Source organism: Candida jiufengensis, assembly GCF_024610255.1.
Source record: "Candida jiufengensis strain CBS 10846 chromosome Unknown scaffold6, whole genome shotgun sequence".
Classification (NCBI taxonomy): domain Eukaryota; kingdom Fungi; phylum Ascomycota; class Pichiomycetes; order Serinales; family Debaryomycetaceae; genus Lodderomyces; species Lodderomyces jiufengensis.
Window position 1 is genome coordinate 489,153 of NW_026261557.1, and position 21,890 is coordinate 511,042.

At 27.6% G+C, this 21,890-nt stretch overlaps 8 protein-coding genes across 8 annotated transcripts; 7 read left to right on the forward strand and 1 right to left on the reverse strand. All coding sequences in view use genetic code 12, as the record gives it.

Annotated features, from left to right (window-relative positions):
• Window positions 1–1,526: 1,526 nt before the first annotated feature.
• Window positions 1,527–5,834, forward strand: KGF54_001302 (chromatin-remodeling ATPase; the record flags this gene model as incomplete). The annotated part of the gene is made up of 1 exon (XM_051761657.1): window positions 1,527–5,834. One exon carries the CDS (start codon window positions 1,527–1,529, stop codon window positions 5,832–5,834), a length of 4,308 nt encoding a protein of 1,435 aa, XP_051621698.1.
• Window positions 5,835–6,742: 908 nt separating this feature from the next.
• Window positions 6,743–8,656, forward strand: KGF54_001303 (polyadenylate-binding protein; the record flags this gene model as incomplete). The annotated part of the gene is made up of 1 exon (XM_051761658.1): window positions 6,743–8,656. The coding sequence occupies one exon, from the start codon at window positions 6,743–6,745 to the stop codon at window positions 8,654–8,656; it is 1,914 nt and encodes a 637-aa protein (XP_051621699.1).
• Window positions 8,657–10,539: 1,883 nt separating this feature from the next.
• On the forward strand, window positions 10,540–13,176 carry TPS2 (trehalose-phosphatase; the record flags this gene model as incomplete). Its single annotated transcript, XM_051761659.1, has 1 exon — window positions 10,540–13,176. The coding sequence occupies one exon, from the start codon at window positions 10,540–10,542 to the stop codon at window positions 13,174–13,176; it is 2,637 nt and encodes an 878-aa protein (XP_051621700.1).
• A 274-nt stretch (window positions 13,177–13,450) lies between these two features.
• KGF54_001305 (uncharacterized protein) lies at window positions 13,451–14,299 on the forward strand (the record flags this gene model as incomplete). Its single annotated transcript, XM_051761660.1, has 1 exon — window positions 13,451–14,299. The coding sequence occupies one exon, from the start codon at window positions 13,451–13,453 to the stop codon at window positions 14,297–14,299; it is 849 nt and encodes a 282-aa protein (XP_051621701.1).
• A 631-nt stretch (window positions 14,300–14,930) lies between these two features.
• On the forward strand, window positions 14,931–15,977 carry SUA71 (transcription factor TFIIB; the record flags this gene model as incomplete). Its single annotated transcript, XM_051761661.1, has 1 exon — window positions 14,931–15,977. The coding sequence occupies one exon, from the start codon at window positions 14,931–14,933 to the stop codon at window positions 15,975–15,977; it is 1,047 nt and encodes a 348-aa protein (XP_051621702.1).
• A 325-nt stretch (window positions 15,978–16,302) lies between these two features.
• COQ6 (putative N,N-dimethylaniline monooxygenase) lies at window positions 16,303–17,763 on the forward strand (the record flags this gene model as incomplete). Its single annotated transcript, XM_051761662.1, has 1 exon — window positions 16,303–17,763. One exon carries the CDS (start codon window positions 16,303–16,305, stop codon window positions 17,761–17,763), a length of 1,461 nt encoding a protein of 486 aa, XP_051621703.1.
• Window positions 17,764–18,022: 259 nt separating this feature from the next.
• KGF54_001308 (triglyceride lipase) lies at window positions 18,023–19,138 on the forward strand (the record flags this gene model as incomplete). Its single annotated transcript, XM_051761663.1, has 1 exon — window positions 18,023–19,138. One exon carries the CDS (start codon window positions 18,023–18,025, stop codon window positions 19,136–19,138), a length of 1,116 nt encoding a protein of 371 aa, XP_051621704.1.
• Window positions 19,139–19,270: 132 nt separating this feature from the next.
• KGF54_001309 (uncharacterized protein) lies at window positions 19,271–20,713 on the reverse strand (the record flags this gene model as incomplete). The annotated part of the gene is made up of 1 exon (XM_051761664.1): window positions 19,271–20,713. One exon carries the CDS (start codon window positions 20,711–20,713, stop codon window positions 19,271–19,273), a length of 1,443 nt encoding a protein of 480 aa, XP_051621705.1.
• Window positions 20,714–21,890: the final 1,177 nt, after the last annotated feature.

Here is a 21,890-nt window from a genome sequence, read left to right on the forward strand (position 1 = left end):
CAAATCTGTGAAAAAAATAGACGAGAGAAGTAATCTAAAATTTACATTTTCTTAGTCAATCAGTTTCAAATTACATCTAATTAGTTTGACAAGAGAAACGTGAACACACTAATTTGCTTCACAAATATTAGTTTATTATCGTAGTTCTTGTGAACAAATTCTTTGTACAATAAGGTATTGTCATTATCGATAGTTTTCATTAATAATAAATACAATAAATAAAATGATATGGTGGTAGTGTAATTATATTCAAAATTATTAATTTATTTATTACCCTTAAACTAATTTTTTAAAATTAATTTCTTATAAATAAAAATAAATTTCTCGACAAAACTTTTTTTTTTTTTTATAAAAATTTGTTTCACTTTCTTGTTTACATATATTAATAATTAATTGTTATTATTATCAGTGATAACCTTATAAGATGGATCAATCAATCATTTATAAATGATCCTAATACTAGTAATTAAGTTAAATATCATGCCGGTAATATAATTGATGGTAATAGCCTAAAGAGTTTGGTGATACTTCATTGGTGTTTGTTTTGGTTTCTCACTACATACAAATTGGATAAATGTTGTTGATGTTTCATGTAAAATTGTTGATTTTGTTAAGGTTGAAATTTATTAATTTTAAACTTTGATTCAGTTTACATTTTTATATTGATTAACATTGTATCTAATTTGGTGAGTATAAAGATAGGTTTTATTATTCAAATCATTTTTGTTTTATGACTTCAAATTTGATCGGTGATTTAAAAAAAAATGGCTGCAAAAAATTATTTAAATTCAGAAATTGAAGGATTGGTTTGACGATGGTTTGCATAATCTTTACAAAGATTAGAATTCAATTATCGATTTTATTCTTTCGTTTTGTTTGTCTTAGAGAAGATGTAACTTAAGGTTTAGGTGCTGTTGGTGTCGTTCTATTGAATGAAATGTTGCAAAATCTAGTCATCTTTTACGATAAGGAAGTGCAATGTTTTTATAAGGATAAGTGATTGTTTAAAACTTTTGTTGCAAATAATAGTTAAATATTGAATAATGAATATTGATGAGATGACAATTTTTAAATCTTGTAGACGAACTATTGGAGTACTTCCTTGAAAATTTTCACACTTTAAACAATTCATGATATTCTCTATATAATCAATAACATGTTTTTTCTGTAAATTTAGGGAATTTGTTGTCGTTGTCCACACATTAAATTTTTTTGTTTTTTTTTAATAAAAATCATACTATACAACAAAAGACAACCTAATACAGCCAACAACTACAAATCAATAAGTCTAGTATTTGAAAGTAGGATTGTCATATTAATTACAAACGTATCTTCATTCAAATCACACATTCATTATATATAGCAAGGTCAATAAATCCGTTGTTTTTCAGAAATTATTTACGTATCATACCAGTTTACAAAAAACAAGCCATACTCGGAGATCAAAGTCTAAATTATCAGAAAGTAATAGGGCATCCGAATCCTTACTTATTTATTAGCTGTCACTGAATATAGAACCTTACATAATGAAGCCATTGGTGCCTGAAGCTTCCTTAAATCCAGAATTATATGGGTTAAGAAGATCACATAGAGAAAGAAGAGGTCCTACGGTGATAGAATCAGACTCAGATTCTGATGATATACAGCCAACACGAAGAAAGAAGAAAACAAACACTGATTATGAAGACGACATGGATATAGATATAGATGACGACGAGGAAGAAGAAGAATTTGACGAGGATGATGATGAATTTGTTGACAGTAATAGAACTACGAGCAAGAAATCAATAAAACCAAAAAAGAAACTTTCCAAGAAGAAAAACCACAAATCTGTTAGTCCTGAAATACCCATCCAAGAATTAAGATTTTCAACTAGAAACAATAAACAAATTAATTATACTGTTGATGATGGAAATGATGATGATTTATTAGAATCAGAAATCGAAGAAGAAGATGAAGACGAGAATGGAAATTATTATTATTATCAACAAGCTATAGAACCTGAAAATGAACGAGGGATTGATTTGGTAATGGATCATAAACTAAACCCGGAGAACGCAGAGATAACGAATGAACCAAAATTGGATTATCTTTTCAAAATCAAATGGACTGACGCTTCTCATTTACATAACACATGGGAAAATTTCGCAGACTTGAAGGACTATAAAGGTTTTAGAAAAGTTGACAACTACATCAAGCAATTCATAATATTTGATAATGAGGTTAGAAATGACCCCTTAACAACCAAAGAAGATATAGAAGCAATGGATATTGAAAGAGAAAGAAAAAGAGACGAACAAGAAGAATATATACAAGTAGAAAGAATTGTTGACAGTCAAAGAGTTGAAAAAGATGACGGGGAAACTCAATTGGAATATTTTGTAAAATGGAGAAGACTTTACTACGATGAATGTTCATGGGAAGATGCTGAAGAAATTGCAAGAATAGCACCAGAACAAGTAACCAAATTTCAACAAAGATTAAACTCCAAGATCCTACCTCATTTATCGGCAAATTATCCAAATTCACAAAGACCACGATTTGAAAAATTAGTTAAACAACCAATATTTATCAAAAATGGTGAATTAAGAGATTTCCAATTAACTGGTTTAAATTGGATGGCTTTCCTTTGGTCAAGAAATGAAAATGGTATATTAGCAGATGAAATGGGTTTAGGTAAAACAGTTCAAACCATTGCATTTTTGTCGTGGTTAATATATGCTAGAAGACAAAATGGTCCCCATATTGTTGTTGTTCCATTATCTACTATACCCGCTTGGCAAGAAACTTTTGAAAAATGGTCACCAGATATTAATTGTGTCTACTACTTAGGAAATAGTGAAGCAAGAAAAACTATTAGAGATTATGAATTTTATAGTGCTAATGGAAAACCAAAATTTAATGTACTTTTAACTACTTATGAATATATTTTAAAAGACAGAAATGAATTGGGTTCTTTCAAATGGCAGTTCTTAGCAGTTGATGAAGCACATAGATTAAAAAATGCAGAATCCTCACTTTATGAATCATTGAAAAGTTTCAAGGTTGGTAACAGATTATTAATTACCGGTACTCCATTGCAAAACAACATCAAAGAGTTAGCTGCGTTATGTAATTTTTTGATGCCAGGTAAATTCAATATTGAACAAGAAATTGATTTTGAAACACCAGATGAAGAACAAGAATTATATATCAAAGATTTACAAAAAAATATTAAACCATTTATTTTGCGACGTTTGAAAAAAGATGTTGAAACTTCATTACCATCTAAAACTGAAAGAATATTACGTGTTGAATTATCAGATATTCAAACTGATTATTATAAAAACATTATAACTAAAAATTACGCAGCTTTAAATGCTGGTAATAAAGGGTCTCAAATCTCATTATTAAATGTCATGAGTGAATTGAAGAAGGCATCTAATCATCCTTACCTATTTGATGGTGCAGAAGATAGAGTTTTAACAAGAGCTGGTTCTTCAAATAGAGAAAATATTTTGAAAGGCATGGTTATGTCCTCAGGTAAAATGGTATTACTTGAACAATTATTGACTAGATTAAAGAAAGAAGGTCATAGAGTATTAATTTTTTCTCAAATGGTCAGAATGTTGGATATTCTAGGAGATTATATGTCTATAAAGGGATATCAATTCCAAAGATTAGATGGTGGTATTCCATCATCTCAAAGAAGAATTTCAATTGATCATTTTAATGCGCCAGATTCTAAAGATTTTGCATTTTTATTATCCACAAGAGCTGGTGGGTTAGGAATAAATTTAATGACAGCTGATACAGTAATTATATTTGATTCTGATTGGAATCCTCAAGCCGATTTACAAGCAATGGCTCGTGCTCATCGAATTGGACAAAAGAATCATGTTCTGGTTTATAGATTTGTTAGTAAAGATACTGTCGAGGAACAAATATTGGAAAGAGCTAGAAAGAAAATGATTTTAGAATATGCTATTATTTCACTTGGTATAACTGATCCAAATGCTAAAAAGAATAGTAAAACAGAACCATCAAATAATGAGTTATCCCAAATTTTAAAATTCGGTGCTGGTACAATGTTCAAAGATAATGACAATCAACTGAAATTAGAAAATTTGAACTTAGATGAAGTTTTAAATCATGCTGAAGATCATGTTACAACACCAGAATTAGGAGAATCAAATTTAGGTTCAGAAGAATTTTTAAAACAATTCGAAGTTACTGATTATAAAGCAGATATTGAATGGGATGATATTATACCACAAGAAGAATTAACCAAGTTGAAAGATGAGGAAAAGAAGAGAGCAGATGAACAATATTTACAAGAACAAATTGCAATGTATTCAAAAAGAAGAGCTGCCGTCAAAAAATATGAAAATGGTTCAGTTGTTCCGAGCGACGTTGAAGATAGTAGTGAAGAACAATCATCATCAAAACCACCAAAAAGAAGAGGTGCAATTGATCAACAATTATCTGAAAAAGAAATTAGAGGAATTTATAGATCTATATTAAGATGGGGTGATTTAGCTGGTAAATGGGAACAATTAGTTGAAGAAGGTACAATCTCAAATAAAAACCCCGTTTATATAAAACATGCTTATAATGAAATAGTTAGTACTTCAAGAAAATTGGTTAAAGAAGAAGAAATTAGAAGAGCAGAAGTATTAGCAGAATTAGAAAGAAAAGCAAAAGAACCAAAAGAAGAAGATTCAAAACAAACAGCTTTATGGATTGCTAAAAAGAAAGAGAAAAAAGCAGTTTTATTTGAATATCAAGGTGTTAAAAATATTAATGCTGAACTAGTACTTAATAGACCAGTTGATATGAAAGCATTAGAAGAGATTTTACCAGAAAATGATCCATTAAATATAAAATTACCAAAACAACCAAAAGCAGTACAAGCATGGAGTTGCGATTGGTCACCAAAAGATGATGCAATGTTGTTAGTTGGTGTTTATAAATTTGGATATGGTTCATGGGTTCAAATTAGAGATGATCCTTTATTAGGTTTACAAAATAAATTATACTTGGAAAGTGCACCTAATTCAAAAGATTCAAAAAATAAAGAACAAAACGATGATAAAAAAGAGGGTAAAGAAAATACTAAAAAAGTCCCAGGTTCTGTACACTTAGGTAGAAGAGTTGATTACTTATTTACTTTGTTAAGAGATGATGAAGAAGGAACTACTAATGATACTTCAAATACTACAACAAAGAAAAGAGTTAAAAAACCAGTTGATCCAGCTAACAAAAAACGATCATTGACTAAATCAGAAACTCCAGAATCAACCACTAGAAATGTAAAAGCTAAAAAGACTTCATCTCATGATAATAAAAAAGCAACACCTTCACACAACAAAAAAGCATCATCATCATCATCACATTTGAAACATGAAGTTAGTGCAACTCCACCTATCAAAACAAGTAAAGAACCAGAAAAACATACCAAAAAGGAATCCAGCTCCGATAATTACCATCATCATCATAATAATAACATTACTACGAATAATAATAATTTACACAACAACAAAGATGATAATGATTATGAATATGATAGTATGGATGAATCAAAATGTAAATCAGCATTAGATCCAGTATATAAATCATTAAAAAATTTACAAAAGGGATCTAAAGGATTAGATAAACATGAATGGGCTAAAATTTTAAAAAAGGAATTAATTACAATCGGTGATGAAATTGAAAAATCAACAAATAAAATTCAAGATGAAGTTAAATCTCAAAAATTTCAAAAACATCTTTGGTCATTTGCAAGATCTTATTGGCCAAGTAAAGTACCAAGTAATAAAATTAGTGAGATGTATAAAAGAGTTAAAAAATCTTGATTTTGGTATGTTTTTGATGATTTTTTATGTACAAATTTTTTAATAGAAAAAGATCTTTAATAAGTTATGAAGTATATATGTATATTAATATAATAATGTTTTTAATATCGACTTACAATTACTGATATAATTAAAATATATTTATTTGAGGTCCTTACAATTTGATTCAAGATTCTTAGTAGTTTTAAGAATTTTTCAAACAGCAATTGGTAGTTTCTTCTGTCTGAAAAATATAAGTAGTGCATAATATCACAAAATCATTTTTTTTAAACGATTTCAATTTGTGCCACTTTGTTTTTATTTATAGACAGATTTTTATATACAGGAACTACTATAAGTTATTTCTTGATCTAAGTGGCAAAGACTTTAATTTTTCATTTACCAAATCTACAAATCCTTGTATACTATTATATCCTTTTTCTATATGTAATCAATAGTCATGAAGTACATAATTGTACTCTTATTTGAAGTTTTATATAAGATCTTATGTATATTGACACAATAAAAGAAAAAATTTGAAAAAAAAAAATTTCATTTCTGTGAAAAAAAAAAAACATCTCTCTCCTTTGTTTAAAGAAAAAAAAAATTACAACTTGAATATATTATTTGTTTTCCAAGTGCCTAAATCATTCAAACACTCCCACAAACTACAAATTAGGACTATACCTTTTAGAATACATTTATAAGTTTTATAAAACTTTTTGTTATTTTAATTTTTTATATCCTTTTTCATACTTCATTTTTTAAAAAAAACCTAGTATTATAAAATATAATTTTTTCAATTGTAGATTAATTTGATATTTTTTCAAAATTATTACAACCATTTGAATAAATAATTTATTTTATAAAACATAAAAAAATCCAAAAAAATTAGAAAATATTATAAAAAAACTTAAAAATTATAAATTATGTCAGCTGCTGAAACTAATCAACTTCAAGAATCTTTGGAAAAGTTGAATATTGATTCACAAAATGCTCCAGTTGAAACATCTACTGAATCTCAAGTTGAACCATCAACTGAAGAACAAGGGGAATCAACTGGTGTTGCTGAAAACTCTGCTTCATTATATGTTGGTGAATTAAATCCATCTGTTAATGAAGCTACTCTTTTTGAAATTTTTTCACCAATTGGTCAAGTTTCTTCAATTAGAGTTTGTCGTGATGCTGTTACAAAAAAATCATTAGGTTATGCTTATGTTAATTATCATAAATTAGAAGATGGAGAAAAAGCTATTGATGAATTAAATTATTCATTAATTGAAGGTAGACCATGTAGAATTATGTGGTCTCAAAGAGATCCATCAACTAGAAGATCAGGTGATGGTAATATTTATATTAAAAATTTACATCCAGCTATTGATAATAAAGATTTACATGATACTTTTTCAGCTTTTGGTAGAATTTTATCATGTAAAGTTGCAACTGATGATATGGGACAATCAAAATGTTTTGGTTTCGTTCAATTTGAAACTGGTGAAGCTGCTGAAGATGCCATTAAAAATGTTAATGGTATGTTATTAAATGATCGTGAAGTTTATGTTGGTAAACATGTTTCTAAAAAGGATCGTGAATCAAAATTTGAAGAAATGAAAGCAAATTTTACAAATATTTATGCTAAAAATATTGATTTAGATTTTTCAGAAAAGGAATTTGAAGATTTATTTACTCCATTTGGTAAAATTACTTCAATTTATTTAGAAAAAGATCAAGAAGGTAAATCAAAAGGTTTTGGTTTTGTTAATTATGAAAATCATGAATCAGCTTTACAAGCAGTTGAAGAATTAAACGATAAAGAAATTAATGGTCAAAAAATTTATGTTGGTAGAGCTCAAAAAAAGAGAGAAAGAACTGAAGAATTGAAAAAACAATATGAAGCAACTAGATTAGAAAAATTATCAAAATATCAAGGTGTTAATTTATTTGTTAAAAATTTAGATGATCAAATTGATTCAGAAAAATTAGAAGAAGAATTTAAACCATTTGGTCAAATTACTTCTGCTAAAGTTATGATTGATGAATCAGGTAAATCAAAAGGTTTTGGTTTTGTTTGTTTTAATACTCCAGAAGAAGCCACTAAAGCTATTACTGAAATGAATCAAAGAATGGTTAATGGTAAACCATTATATGTTGCTTTAGCTCAACGTAAAGATGTTAGACGTTCACAATTAGAACAACAAATTCAAGCAAGAAACCAAATGAGAATGCAAAATGCTGCTGCTGCTGGTGGATTACCAGGTCAATTTATGCCACCAATGTTTTATGGTCAACAAGGATTTTTCCCACCAAATCAAAGAGGTAATGCTCCATTCCCAGGTCCAAACCCTCAAATGATGATGAGAGGAAGAGGACAACCATTCCCAGATCAATGGCCAAGACCAGGACCAAATGGTCAACCAGTTCCTGTTTATGGAATTCCACCACAATTCCAACAAGATTTTAACGGTCAAAATTTGAGACCTCAACAACAACAACAACAACCTCAACAACCTCAACAACAACAACAACAAAGAAACTATTTCCCAAACCGTCAACAAGGAGGTAAAGTTCCATCAAAAGATTTAGCTGCTATTATTTCAAGTGTTCCACCAGAACAACAAAAAAGAATTTTAGGTGAAGAATTATATCCAAGAATTGTTTCAACTGGTAAAGCTCAAGAACCAGAAGCTGCTGGAAAAATTACTGGTATGATGTTAGGTTTAGAAAATCAAGAAATTTTAGATTTATTAGATAATGATGAATTATTTAATAATCATTTCGAAGATGCTTTAACTGCTTTTGAAGAATATAAAGCTGGTCAAGGTAATAATGAAGAATCAGCTTAATTAATACTACTTAATTAGTTGATTCTTTTTTTTTTTAATTTGTATAATATAACTTATAGGTTTTAATTAAAATGAAAGTGATTTAAAAGAAATGTAAAGATTTGTAAAATTTTGAAATTGGACTTTAACGTGGAAATAGCGATAAATACTTGATTTTGTATGAATAATACAGAGATACAAAAGAAATATTAATCTAAATGATAATATAATAATAGTAATTCAATGAGTATTATTACTGATATTTAATTCTTATGATTGACTCATTGAAGTTATCAACTTGTCGTAATAATTAATTATGATATATGTTCTTATTCTTATTTTCTTCTATTATTATTATTTCAATTTAGACATCTTCATTCTTATATCAAATTAATCGAGGATCACATTTTATTTTTTCCTAGATTTTTTACTTTAATCTAAGATTCATATTTCTATATAATTACTTTTTCTTCCAATTTTTACTTTATAAAATATTTTATGACATTCAACTCTATATATTTCGTTACTTCCACTACTAATTGTATGTTGATAATCTTTGAATACAATTAATCTTTTTTGAATATTGATTTTAAGTGATTTATTAATTTTTATGTTGGATTTTGTTTGAAAAATAATCTAGATTGGTAGCTATTAAATCACACCATATTAAAAAAAAATATTCAAAGTTTGATCAACGCCAACATGAGAGATGACACTTTTAGAGCTTCAACTTTTTAAATTATTTAATTTAGCGTAATCAACCAGTTTATTGAACTTATCATTGGGTATCATATTACATGATTAATTACGATGTTTAATTGATCATAGATGGTATTTGAAATTTAGAAAATAGTCTTAATGAAATTATGATAAAAAGATGTTTAAAAGGACAAAAGAATCTACTTTTTTATCAGCCTTAGAATCATTTGTTTTATTAAGAGTTTTTTCATTGATGAGTTCAAGACGTAACGCATTATTTTGAGAAGAGGTGATCGACAATGGTAGGACTATAAATCATTGTTCTTCTTCTAAATTCATTTTTGAAATTATTTTCCTATGACTTCCCATAATGTCAAATTCGCATTAGCATTACCAACTTCGTACAAGGGGCTACTTACAGTGCTAGAGATTTGAGTATGTGCTTTCATTTTTTTTTTTGGCATATACTTTGGGTACATCCATATCTGATTGACTATTTTGGGGGATATCAATTATATGTAATTAACAAATCATGTTTTGTTGGTTATAGATGGTATTTTCGTTTTATTTAAAATTTAGTCAGTACAGAAAATTTAAAGAACTCATTTTACAAGCAACTCCTAATGCAAATCATCAGGGTTAGCTTTATCCTTGAGTTGCGTTTCATATATATTGTTTCATTTAAGATTCCATTAAGGAAAGCTGTAGTGACGTCCATTTGGTATATAATTTAGTAATGTATTATTGTATTATTTATGTAACTCGATCAATACACTGTAGTGTTTATCTCTAATGTTTAGCTACAATTCAAGCTCATATCAATTGAATTGTATTTACTACTGTTAAAATGGTAAGATTTGATATGATAATTACTTGTTTCACACTGTAATTTTGTGTAACGTTTTAATGCTTTATATCCTCGACAACCGCAATCTTAAAAATTAAATTTGATTTTTTTAAACAAATTAAAATTTAAATAGATTATTTATTTGAAAATTTCAATATTTTATAACTATTGAATGATTTTATATTAATTATTTATTTATATATTTGGATTCATAAACTTCGTCAATTATTCATTTCTTAATAATTACAATAATTATTTAATCACTCAATTACATTATTTGATATTCAATCTTATCACTTAATTTACATATTGCTAGGTCAAATAAGGTCAATTACAAAATAATTTTCCTACAACAATTATGCCGGAGTTGGAGCAATTAAAAGTTACACCGGCCAATGGTCATACGGTCTCACCAAAAGATTTTGAAAATAACGATAAAGTTAAATTATCAGGTAGAATATTAAATGTTATGACAACTTTACCAACTCAAATTGTTAGTAATTATGATTCAAAAAATAAACATTATTATTGGGAAGTTGATCCATTTCGTGGGAATTCTGCATTATTTTCATCACAAAGTTTTTTACAACAACATTCAGATTGGGAAACTCATTTAATTGCATGGACTGGTGAATTAAGAAATAAATCTAAAAATACTGTGAATTTAACTTCAGAAACATTAGAAGATGATCCACTTTATTTAGATGAAGATGATAAATCAGAAATAGAGAAAAAATTACAAAAGGCAATTGGTACAAAAAACATTCACCCGGTTTGGTTATTAAGACGTGATCAAGAAAGATGGAGAAAATACGCTGAAAAAATTTTATGGCCTGTTTTCCATTATTTTCAAGGTACTCCATCTGATGGTAAAGAGGAAATTGATGCATGGCATGATTATGTTAAATTCAATGAAGCTTATTTAAATAAAATTAAACAAATTTATAAACCAGGTGATGTTATTTGGATTCATGATTATTATTTATTATTATTACCTCAATTATTAAGAATGGAATTACCAGATGCTTATATTGGACATTTTTTACATATACCATTTCCATCTTCTGAATATTTCAAATGTCTTTCTAAAAGAAGTCAATTATTAGATGGTTTATTAGGTGCTGATAAAATTGGCTTCCAATCAGACTCATTTCAACGTCATTTTATTTCATGTTGTGCAAGAATAATGGGATGTGAAGTTACTAAAAATAAGGTTTTCGCTTATGGTACAACAATATCTGCTGAAACTTTGCCAATTGGTATAGATGCTTTAAAAATTGAACAAGATGCCTTCTCAAAGACTAATGGAATTGATGAAAAAGTCGCAGCTATAAAGAATTTATATAAAGGTAAAAAAATCATAGTCGGAAGAGATAGATTGGATAAAGTCAGAGGAGTTGTTCAAAAATTACAAGCTTATCAAACGTTTTTAGAAATGTACCCAGAATGGAGAGAAAAAGTGGTATTGATACAAGTTTCAACCCCAGGATATAGTCATTCATCAAATATCGAACAAAGAGCCACTGAATTGATAAACCTGATTAATTCAAAATTTGGTACTTTAAATCATACACCAGTTGTACATTATCAGATGATGATTCCGAAAGAAGAATATTTAGCGTTATTAAGAGTTGCTGATTTATGTTTAATTACATCAGTTAGAGATGGTATGAATACTACAGCTTTTGAATTTGTAATTTGTCAAAAAGATAATAATTCTCCATTAATTTTATCTGAATTCACAGGTACTGCAACAGTTTTAAATCAAGCTATATTGGTTAATCCTTGGGATTCAGTGGGTATTGCCAAAACAATCAATGATGCATTAAGTTTCTCAAACGATGAAAAGAAATTCTTGGAACAAAATTTATATGAAAAAGTAAGATCTAATACAATACAGAATTGGACATCGACTTTTGTCCGTGATATAATTGAACATACAGCAATAACTCATTCTAATCATTATACCCCAGCATTGAACAGACCTTTGTTATACAAAAATTATCAAGCGTCAAGCAGAAGATTGTTTTTGTTTGATTATGATGGTACATTAACCCCAATTGTTAAAGATCCGGCAGCAGCTATACCGTCTAGTAAATTAAATAAAACATTGGATCTTTTAGCAAAAGATCCTAAAAATCAAATATGGATTATATCTGGTAGAGATCAAGCATTTTTGGAAAAATGGATGGGACCAAAACATGTAGGATTATCAGCTGAACATGGATGTTTCATGAGAGATTTAGGATCTACTGAGTGGTTTAATTTAGCAGAGGCTTATGATATGTCATGGCAATCTAAAGTTGAAGATGTTTTTAAAAAATATACTGAAAAAACACCAGGTTCTAATATAGAGAAAAAGAAAGTTGCATTGACATGGCATTATCGTGGTGCTGATCCAGAATTAGGAACATATCAAGCTGAAGAATGTTTTAAAGAATTGGAAAGTACTATTGCAACTGAATATGATGTTGAAGTTATGACTGGTAAAGCTAATATAGAGGTCAGACCAAAATTTGTAAATAAAGGTGAAATAGTTAAAAGATTAGTATTACATCCACATGGTCAAAAACAAGCAATTGAAGAAATAATACATCATGATTTTAAATGTGATACATTACCTGATTTTGTAATGTGCGTTGGAGATGATTTAACTGATGAAGATATGTTTAAATCACTTTTAAAAATTGAAAATCAATGGAAATTAGATAATAAACCTAAAAATGAATTTGGATCATATGGAATATATCCAGTTGCTGTTGGACCAGCTTCTAAAAAAACTGTTGCAAGTTCTCATTTAACAGAACCATCACAAGTTGTTGAAACTTTAGGATTATTAGCCGGTACAGTATCACTTTTTGAAAGTGCAGGATCTGTCGAATTGGATGATCGTGGTCATGTTGCAAATAGTGAAAGCTCAACAAGATCAAAAGATGCGATTTTACAAGCTTCATTGAGAAGAAAGAAAAGCTCAGAGTTGGCTGCAAAAACTTGATAAAAAAGAAACAAATTATTATATATTACAGTTATAGACGTTTATAAAAATTCCATAGTTGGTGATGATTCTTTTATTTTTTATACATTTAATAGATATAAGTGTTTTTTTTTTCTCAAAAATTAAATCTAGTAGATGGTACTTAATTGTTCTGATTTGAAGATCCACCTCTTAACTATATTTGTAGCACAAAATTGAGTATTGTTTGGATCAAATATTTACAAACAATTTAAATCAAATTAAGCTTTATCAATAACGAAAACAACAACAACAAATGCCCAAAAAGGATGCTTTTGAAATATATCAAGACCGCAAGGTTTCTAATATAGAACGAATGAAAAAATCAAATAAGTTGGTAACTAACAATAAAAATAGACAACCATTGAAATCAATAAATGTAAACAAACAAGTATCACAACAAATAAAATCAAAACAACAAATACCAACTACACAATTAAATACAAAACAGCTACTACATAACATTCAAAAGGATGAGCTGAAGAAGACAGATAAAGAATCTAAATTAATTGAAATAAATCCAAAGGAGTTAACGTTTAAAAGTTTGGAAAATAATAGAGGATTTCTACCTAGATTCAATTCAATTGATGAAAAATTAAACTGTACAATAATAAAAACTCCAGAAGTAAGCCATTTCCAAGATTTGCTAAAACAAGTAGTCTCGTGGTTTAAACTAAACCGATATCAGTATAACATTAAAGAGGAGATGATAAATACTAGCGAAGAAAAATTATCCAGACCATCAGGAGTCAACGCAGGCAATGAAGTAGATATTGATTCAGCTGATCTTATCCATTCCTTATTGAGTAGCTCAAACAACAATTTTACGGATAAAATTAATTTCAGTAATATTTACAAAATCATAAATATTCAAGATTTAAGTGATATGTTAACAATAGCCACTGTGACAATGGACAATGATGAAGTTCTTGAAAAACGAATTGGTTTGATCAAAATATACGACATCAAATTAATAGTCGGTCAAAGGATATGCTTAGATCAAATTAATGAAAAAGATGCTATTACTGGAAACTTTACTACAATGCAACTACTGAATGGTGAAAAGATCAATGTATATATAAAATGGAAGGTTTTAGATAAATAATGTTGTCTATAGTTTAAAGATCTCGGTGTATAGCTAGTTAATGATTAATGAATAATGATCTAAAAAATATTTGTATAAATTTGGTTGCAAAATTATATTAAAAATACTTTATCGTTTTTATTTAACATTTTCTTTCTTTCTTTAAAGAAGCAGATGTTAGCCATAAGTGCTAAAAAAGTTATCAAAAATAGTGAAACCATATTTTTAAAGAATTGAATTATCAAAAACTTTCTTGTCATTTACTTTGAATTTCATCAATTATATACTTTATCATACTTTTTAATTTGTATTACTAATATCATGAAGCATATTTAATATTCAATGTATGTAAATAATTTTGAAAATTTTACACTACTCATATTATAAAATTAAAGATTTAAAATGAAAAGTAAAAATTGATAATTAATAATCATTCTAATATCATCGTCTTTCGAACAAACCATTTACCATATATACTTACTACCATCAATCAATCAAGTATAGACTGATATATAATCATATTCATATATATTAATAAAAATTTATATTATACTATTTATTGTACCGTTAATTCGAGTTCACGATAAATAACTTTTTTGTTAAATTAAATATATATATATATATATAATTTATCGTCACAAGCAAATTATATATGTCAAATATAGCAACTGCTTCAACCAAAGACGTTCAAGAATATATTGGTCCAAATTTAAATGTCACTCTAACATGTCCTGAATGTAAAATTTTTCCACCTGATTTAATTGAAAGATTTAGTGAAGGAGATATTGTATGTGGTAGTTGTGGATTAGTATTAAGTGATAGAGTAGTTGATACAAGATCTGAATGGAGAACTTTTAGTAATGATGATCAAAATGGAGATGATCCTTCTCGTGTAGGAGATGCCGGTAATCCTTTATTAGATACTGAAGATTTATCAACAATGATTTCTTATGTTCCAAGTGATACAAAATTGGGTAGAGAATTAAATAGAGCCCAATCAAAATCATTAGTTGATAAAAAAGATAATGCATTAGCAGCTGCATATGCTAAAATATCTCAAATGTGTGATGGTTATCAATTACCGAAGATTGTTCAAGATGGTGCAAAAGAAGTTTATAAAATGGTGTATGATGAGAAACCATTAAGAGGTAAATCACAAGAATCAATTATGGCAGCATCAATTTTTATTGGATGTCGTAAAGCAAAAGTTGCACGTTCATTTAAAGAAATTTGGGCTTTAACTAATGTTCCAAGAAAAGAAATTGGTAAAGTCTTCCGTATAATGGATAAAATTATTCGTGAAAAGAATGCAGCAAATCCTCAACAAGCTGCTTATTATAGTCAAGATAATATTCAAACAACTCAAACTTCAGCTGAAGATTTGATTAGAAGATTTTGTTCACATCTCGGTTTAAACACTCAAGTTACTAATGGAGCTGAATATATTGCAAGACGTTGTAAAGAAGTTGGAGTTTTAGCGGGTAGATCACCAACAACAATTGCAGCAACTGTAATTTATATGGCATCAATGGTATTTGGAATTGATTTAGCACCTTCAAAAATATCCGATAAAACTGGTGTTAGTGATGGTACAATAAAAACATCTTATAAATATATGTATGAAGGAAAAGATAAATTAATTGATCCATATTGGGTTGAAAGTGGTAAAGTCAAATTAGAAAATATTCCAAAGAATTGAGTTAATCATTAGTAAGGAGTCAAAACATATTTTTAATTAAATAAATGTTTTTTGTCTTTTGTTTGTATGTTATTAAGTATATTTGGAATAATTTATATAAATATCAATAAAAAATATATATCAAAAATATGTGTTTAGACTTAATTTATTGTAGATATTTCTTGATTGATTTCTTCTTGTTTTTCTGTAATATGTTTCAAAATTCAATACGTCTTTGTGTCTGATATATTTTATCATACTAACTGAAAAGTTCAATTTATTAATCAGACGATTTATCGTATAACACACCTTCTACAAGTTCAATTCACCTACAAATATCCCTCTTATGAACATCATACGGAGCTTTGCAACAAAAGCAGTCAAAACAAGCTTCCAAGATGTCGTAATAATAGGTGGTGGTCCGGCAGGTTTAACCATATTATCAGCAATTAAAACTTCACCAAAATTGAAACATTTAAAATGTACATTAGTTGAAGGTCAATCCCTTGAACCAGTTCAAAAATTTTATGATAATCCACCTGAAAATTATACAAATAAAATAGTTTCATTGACTCCAAAATCAATTGATATAATGACTAATAAAATTGGAAACTGGGAATTTATAAATCAAGATAGAATTAAAAATTATGATGGAATTATAGCATATGATTCACAAGATGCCTCTTCAAGAATTGAATTTGATATAAATTTGATTGGGAAAGAACTGTTAGCTACAATGTGTGAAGTAATAAACATTCAAAGTTCATTATATAAAAAATTACAAACTTTAAAAGAAGAAGGAGTTGAGGATATAACGATATTAGATAATACAAAAGTGAATGAAATTGAGAACCCGATAATCACGGAACAAGATTTGGAAAACCATGATTTAAATCAAATTGATCCAACTTTAGAAAAACCAAATTTAGATTGGCCAATAGTTAAATTAAATAACGGAGAACAATTACAAACAAGATTATTAATTGGAGCAGATGGTTATAATTCACCAGTACGAAAATACGCACAAATTGAATCAAGAGGTTGGGCATATAACAGATTTGGAGTAGTTGCATGTATAAAATTACAATATGAAGATTTTAGATCAGTTGGTTGGCAAAGATTTCTAACTACTGGTCCATTAGCCATTTTACCATTAACTGAAGATAATGCAACTATAGTTTGGTCATCTACTCCAGAGTTGAGTGAACTTTTACTAAAAGTTAATGATCAAATTTTCCCACATTTAGTTACTGCAGCAATGGTATTGGAAGAAGTTGATTTAAATTATATATATCTGGTTTTACAAGAAAATCCAAATGATTTTTCAGTTTTACAAGATATTGAATGGAGATTATCAAAATTTGATGCAAGAACATTAGATGAAAATTATCCATTACCTGTTGTTGAATTGATACCAAATACAAGAGCAAGATTTCCATTAAAAATGTCTCACGCTGATACTTATGTAGCACCAAGAGTTGCATTAGTTGGTGATGCTGCTCATACTATACATCCATTAGCTGGTCAAGGTTTGAATATGGGTCAATCTGACGCTTTTGCATTAATTGAAGCATTAGAAAAAGGTATGGATAGAGGTATGGATTTAGGTTCAACTTTAGTATTAGAAGATTACGTTTCAAATGCATGGCCAGCAAATCATGCTTTGTTGGGAGTCTGTGATAAATTACATAAGATTTTCTCAACAGATTTTTATCCATTGGTATTTGTAAGAGGTCTTGGTATGAAAGGTTTGAATATGTTTGATGAAGTTAAAAGTTTAATGATGAAAACTATAAGTGGTAGATAAAAGATAAGAGTTGATTGAAAGTTATGTTAAATGGTTGTATATAGTTTTTTTTTATTGAATTCTAATTAATTAATGATACTTAATAAAAGTTGATATATTTTGATACCTGTTTCATTTTTGTACAATAATTTATAAATTCTAAAACCTTCAAAACTTTAGCAACCAAATTATGATTTAAAAATGATTTATGCATGATTTTAATACTATCACTCGTTAATTGATAAAAATGATATAAGATTGCAAGTTACGAAAAGCACAAATGATCAAGACAATTCTACGGACTTATTCAACCTCAATTAAAACTTCTGTCCCCAAACAACAAGAAAAATTTATTACAGCAAATTACAGAAAACTTCAAGAACATTATGATACACCAAAATATCCCATAGTATTATGTCATGGATTTTCAGGTTTCGATAAATTAACATTATTTGCAAAACCAAATCTAGCTATAAATCAAGCAATTGATACTGCAAAAGATGTTGCAAAAGATGCAAAAAATTCTATTCAAAATAATAAAGAATCTCAAAAAAAACTGTTACTTGAATTTGATTATTGGGTTGGTATAAAAGAAGCATTAACTAAACTAGGCTCCACTGTATTTATAGCAAAAGTTCCAGCATTTGGGAATATTAAAGATAGAGCAATAAGTTTAGATAAATTTATAACAAAACAATGTAAAATTTTAAGAGAATCAGAGACAAAATCATCAATTTATAATAAAGATCATCATTCACAACATGATACATTTAAGAATGAAAATGAACCTATAAAAATTAATTTAATAAGTCATTCAATGGGTGGATTAGATTCAAGGTATCTTATTTCAAAAATTCATAAAAATTCAAAATCTAAAATTTATAAAATTGTATCATTAACTACTATATCAACACCACATCATGGATCAGAAGTTGCAGATTTTATTGAAAAAAATTTAAGTGATTTACCATTTATAAAATCAATATGTCCTAATTCAATACACGAATTAACTACTAAACAAATGGAGAAATTTAATAAAGAAGTTCCCGATGATCCATCAGTAAAATATTTTTCATTTGGTGCAAAATTTAATCCTCATTGGTATAATTTATTTAATTTAACTTGGCAAATAATGAATCATGAAATTTTAAAAAACAATAAGGGTAAATTACTGGACTTAACAAAATTAGATAATGATGGATTAGTAAGTGTTGATAGTTCAAAATGGGGGAAATATATTGGTACATTAGATCAAGTTGATCATTTAGATTTAATTAATTGGACAAATAAAGCAAAATTAAATTATGATAAAATTATGTGGGCTGAAAATCCTCCATTTAATGCTATCGCTTTATATTTAGATATAGCTGATAAATTAGCTAAAAATGGATTATAGACAAACTAGAAAAGCAACAGAGTTAGAGATTTTTGTATAATTATTATTATTATCATTAATAGACATTATTGGCATAAAATTAGTGTTTCATTAATTATTTATTTACTTTTATTAGAAAATTGATTATTAAATCTATTCATTAATTGTAATAGTTTTAGTAATCATAAATTCATCCATACCCCAATGACTGTTGAATCTACCTAAACCACTTGATTTAACACCACCATGAGGCACAGTTGGTTCATCATGAATAGTTGGAGCATTAATATGAACACCACCAATTTCTAATTTTCTTGCAACTTTTAAAGCTTTCATGATATTTGTTGACCAAACTGAACCTTTTAATCCATAATCATGATCATTTATTTCACTAACTACTTCTTGAACATCTTTAAATTTATGTAATGTAAATACTGGACCAAAAGTTTCGATTTGATTAATATCCATTTTTGAAGTAACATTTTCTAAAATGATTGGTTGAATTATATTTGAACTTAAAATATCTTCTTTATTAAATTGACCAAATACTAAATTGGCACCTTTAGCTAAAGCATCTTCAACTAATGAAATAACTTTATCTCTTCCAATAATATCTCTTTGACAAATTTGATGATCTTTATCTTGACTGAATCCACCAGCAGTTTCAATCAATTGTTTCTTAAATTCATCATAAATTGATTCATCAATGAAAACTTTATCAGTACTCATACAAATTTGACCTTTATGAGCCCAAGCACCAAATAAAATCTTACCAGCAGCAGCTTGTAAATTAGCATCATTTAAAACAATTGATACATTTTTACCACCTAATTCTAATAAATATGGAATTAAATTTTTACCACAAGCTTCAGCTATTTTTTTACCAACTAATGTTGAACCAGTGAAATTAACTTTTTTAATAGCACCAGTTTTTAAAATTTGATCAATAAAAGTTGGATTTTCTTCTGGTTTAACATGAACTAATTGTAAAGCTTTTGGAGGAATACCACCATCTAAGAAACATTTAACTAATAAATAAGCAGTTTTTGGAGATTTTTCACTTGATTTAACAATAACTGAACAACCAGCAGCTAATGGAGCAATAATTGATCTACCTGCTAAAATGACTGGAGCATTCCAAGGACTTATAGATAAAACAGGACCAATAGGTTCTTTAAAAGTCATTGCTAAATCTGAATGACCACTTTGAACGATTTGACCTGGAGATCTCGATAATTGTGAAACATATTCTTGAAGTTGACCTAAGCAACCATCAACATTAAAATTTGCAAACCAATCTGGTCCACCAATTTCTGAATGACCTTGAAATAATTCAGATCTTTTAGCTAAAATATTTTCTTTAACTTTTTCAAAAATTTTGATTTTTTCATTAGTTGATTTTGATGACCATTCATGGAAACCTTCTTTTGCATTTTTAGTTAATTCATCAATTGAATTATCTTTTAATGATATACTTGCAAAATGATGAAGTAATTCATCTTTATGACTTGTAACTGGATATGGATCAGTAGTAATATCTTTACCATTTACAATACATGGATAAAGTTCTTGTGGAGTTTCTGAATGTGGTGACATGGTATTAGTTGAAATTTTTGGAGTTGTGATAGTAGTGGTATTAGTGGTATTATTACTTGGATTAGTTAAAGTAGGAGTTGAACTTGAAATTGAAAGTGATTTCTGTTGATCTGTTATACGCAGCAGTGGAGGAGTTGGAGAATCAAACAAGAAATGTTTAAGTGCAGATATAAATCTTTGTCTTCTAGATAAAGTCGAAATTTTGAATAAAATTTGTTAATTAAGTTGACTGATGATGAATTGAAAGCAAATGAAAAAAAAAGCAAAAACTTTAAACAAAATACTTGATGGCGGGGTCTCTGAGTTTATATATATGTAAATATATTTGTTCGGACTATTTGGTTTTGCAGGTTTTGGGTTTGAATTAAGGATAAATAAATAATGGAAATATAATAAAAAATTTATGTAATAACTGTAATCAATTGAAATAAAAATATGAAAAATATGAATTAAAAAAATAATTTATTATAATTAATTACCCCAAGTTTCATAATAATTGAAATGAATGAAAAGTATCTTGGAGTGATAAATAATTTAATATTATAAAGCTCTCCACTTTTTATATATTCTTCAAATTATCATTAATGTAATTGATTTGGTTTATTATTAATTTAACAATAAGATCTTTTTTTTCATTTGTACTAAAATTAAAAACTTCAACGGTTTTTTAGTTCTGAATTTTTGTGTAGTTTACCGGAAATATCAATTAATATAATTTATATACCCTTTGATGAAATTTAATAGGTTTATACCAAAGAGTTGAATATGTTAAAATTACTTTAATCAATAAAACTTTTTAAAGGAACAAAACGAATTTTAATACTTACTTGACGGTAAAATCGGTTGTTAATTTAAAATATAGATTACTTTTTTTTTTTAAATAAATGATAAAGTAATATGTATAAATGAAAACGATTTATTAATTAGAGATCCAATGGACCAAAAACTTCGACAACAAAATTCAGGCATTCCAATTTTTATTGCCGAACCTCGTAAATGCGTCAGATTAAGGAACATAAAACAAAAAGGAGAAGGATAAAGATTTAACCTTTAATTTATAGATCCAAATAAAAGACTAAGAAAATTTCGAGATTGTTATTTTTTTTGCGTTTAGTGTAATTATTATTATCAACTCCGAATGATTAGTTTGATTAAGTCATACTTACTTAGAACGAGT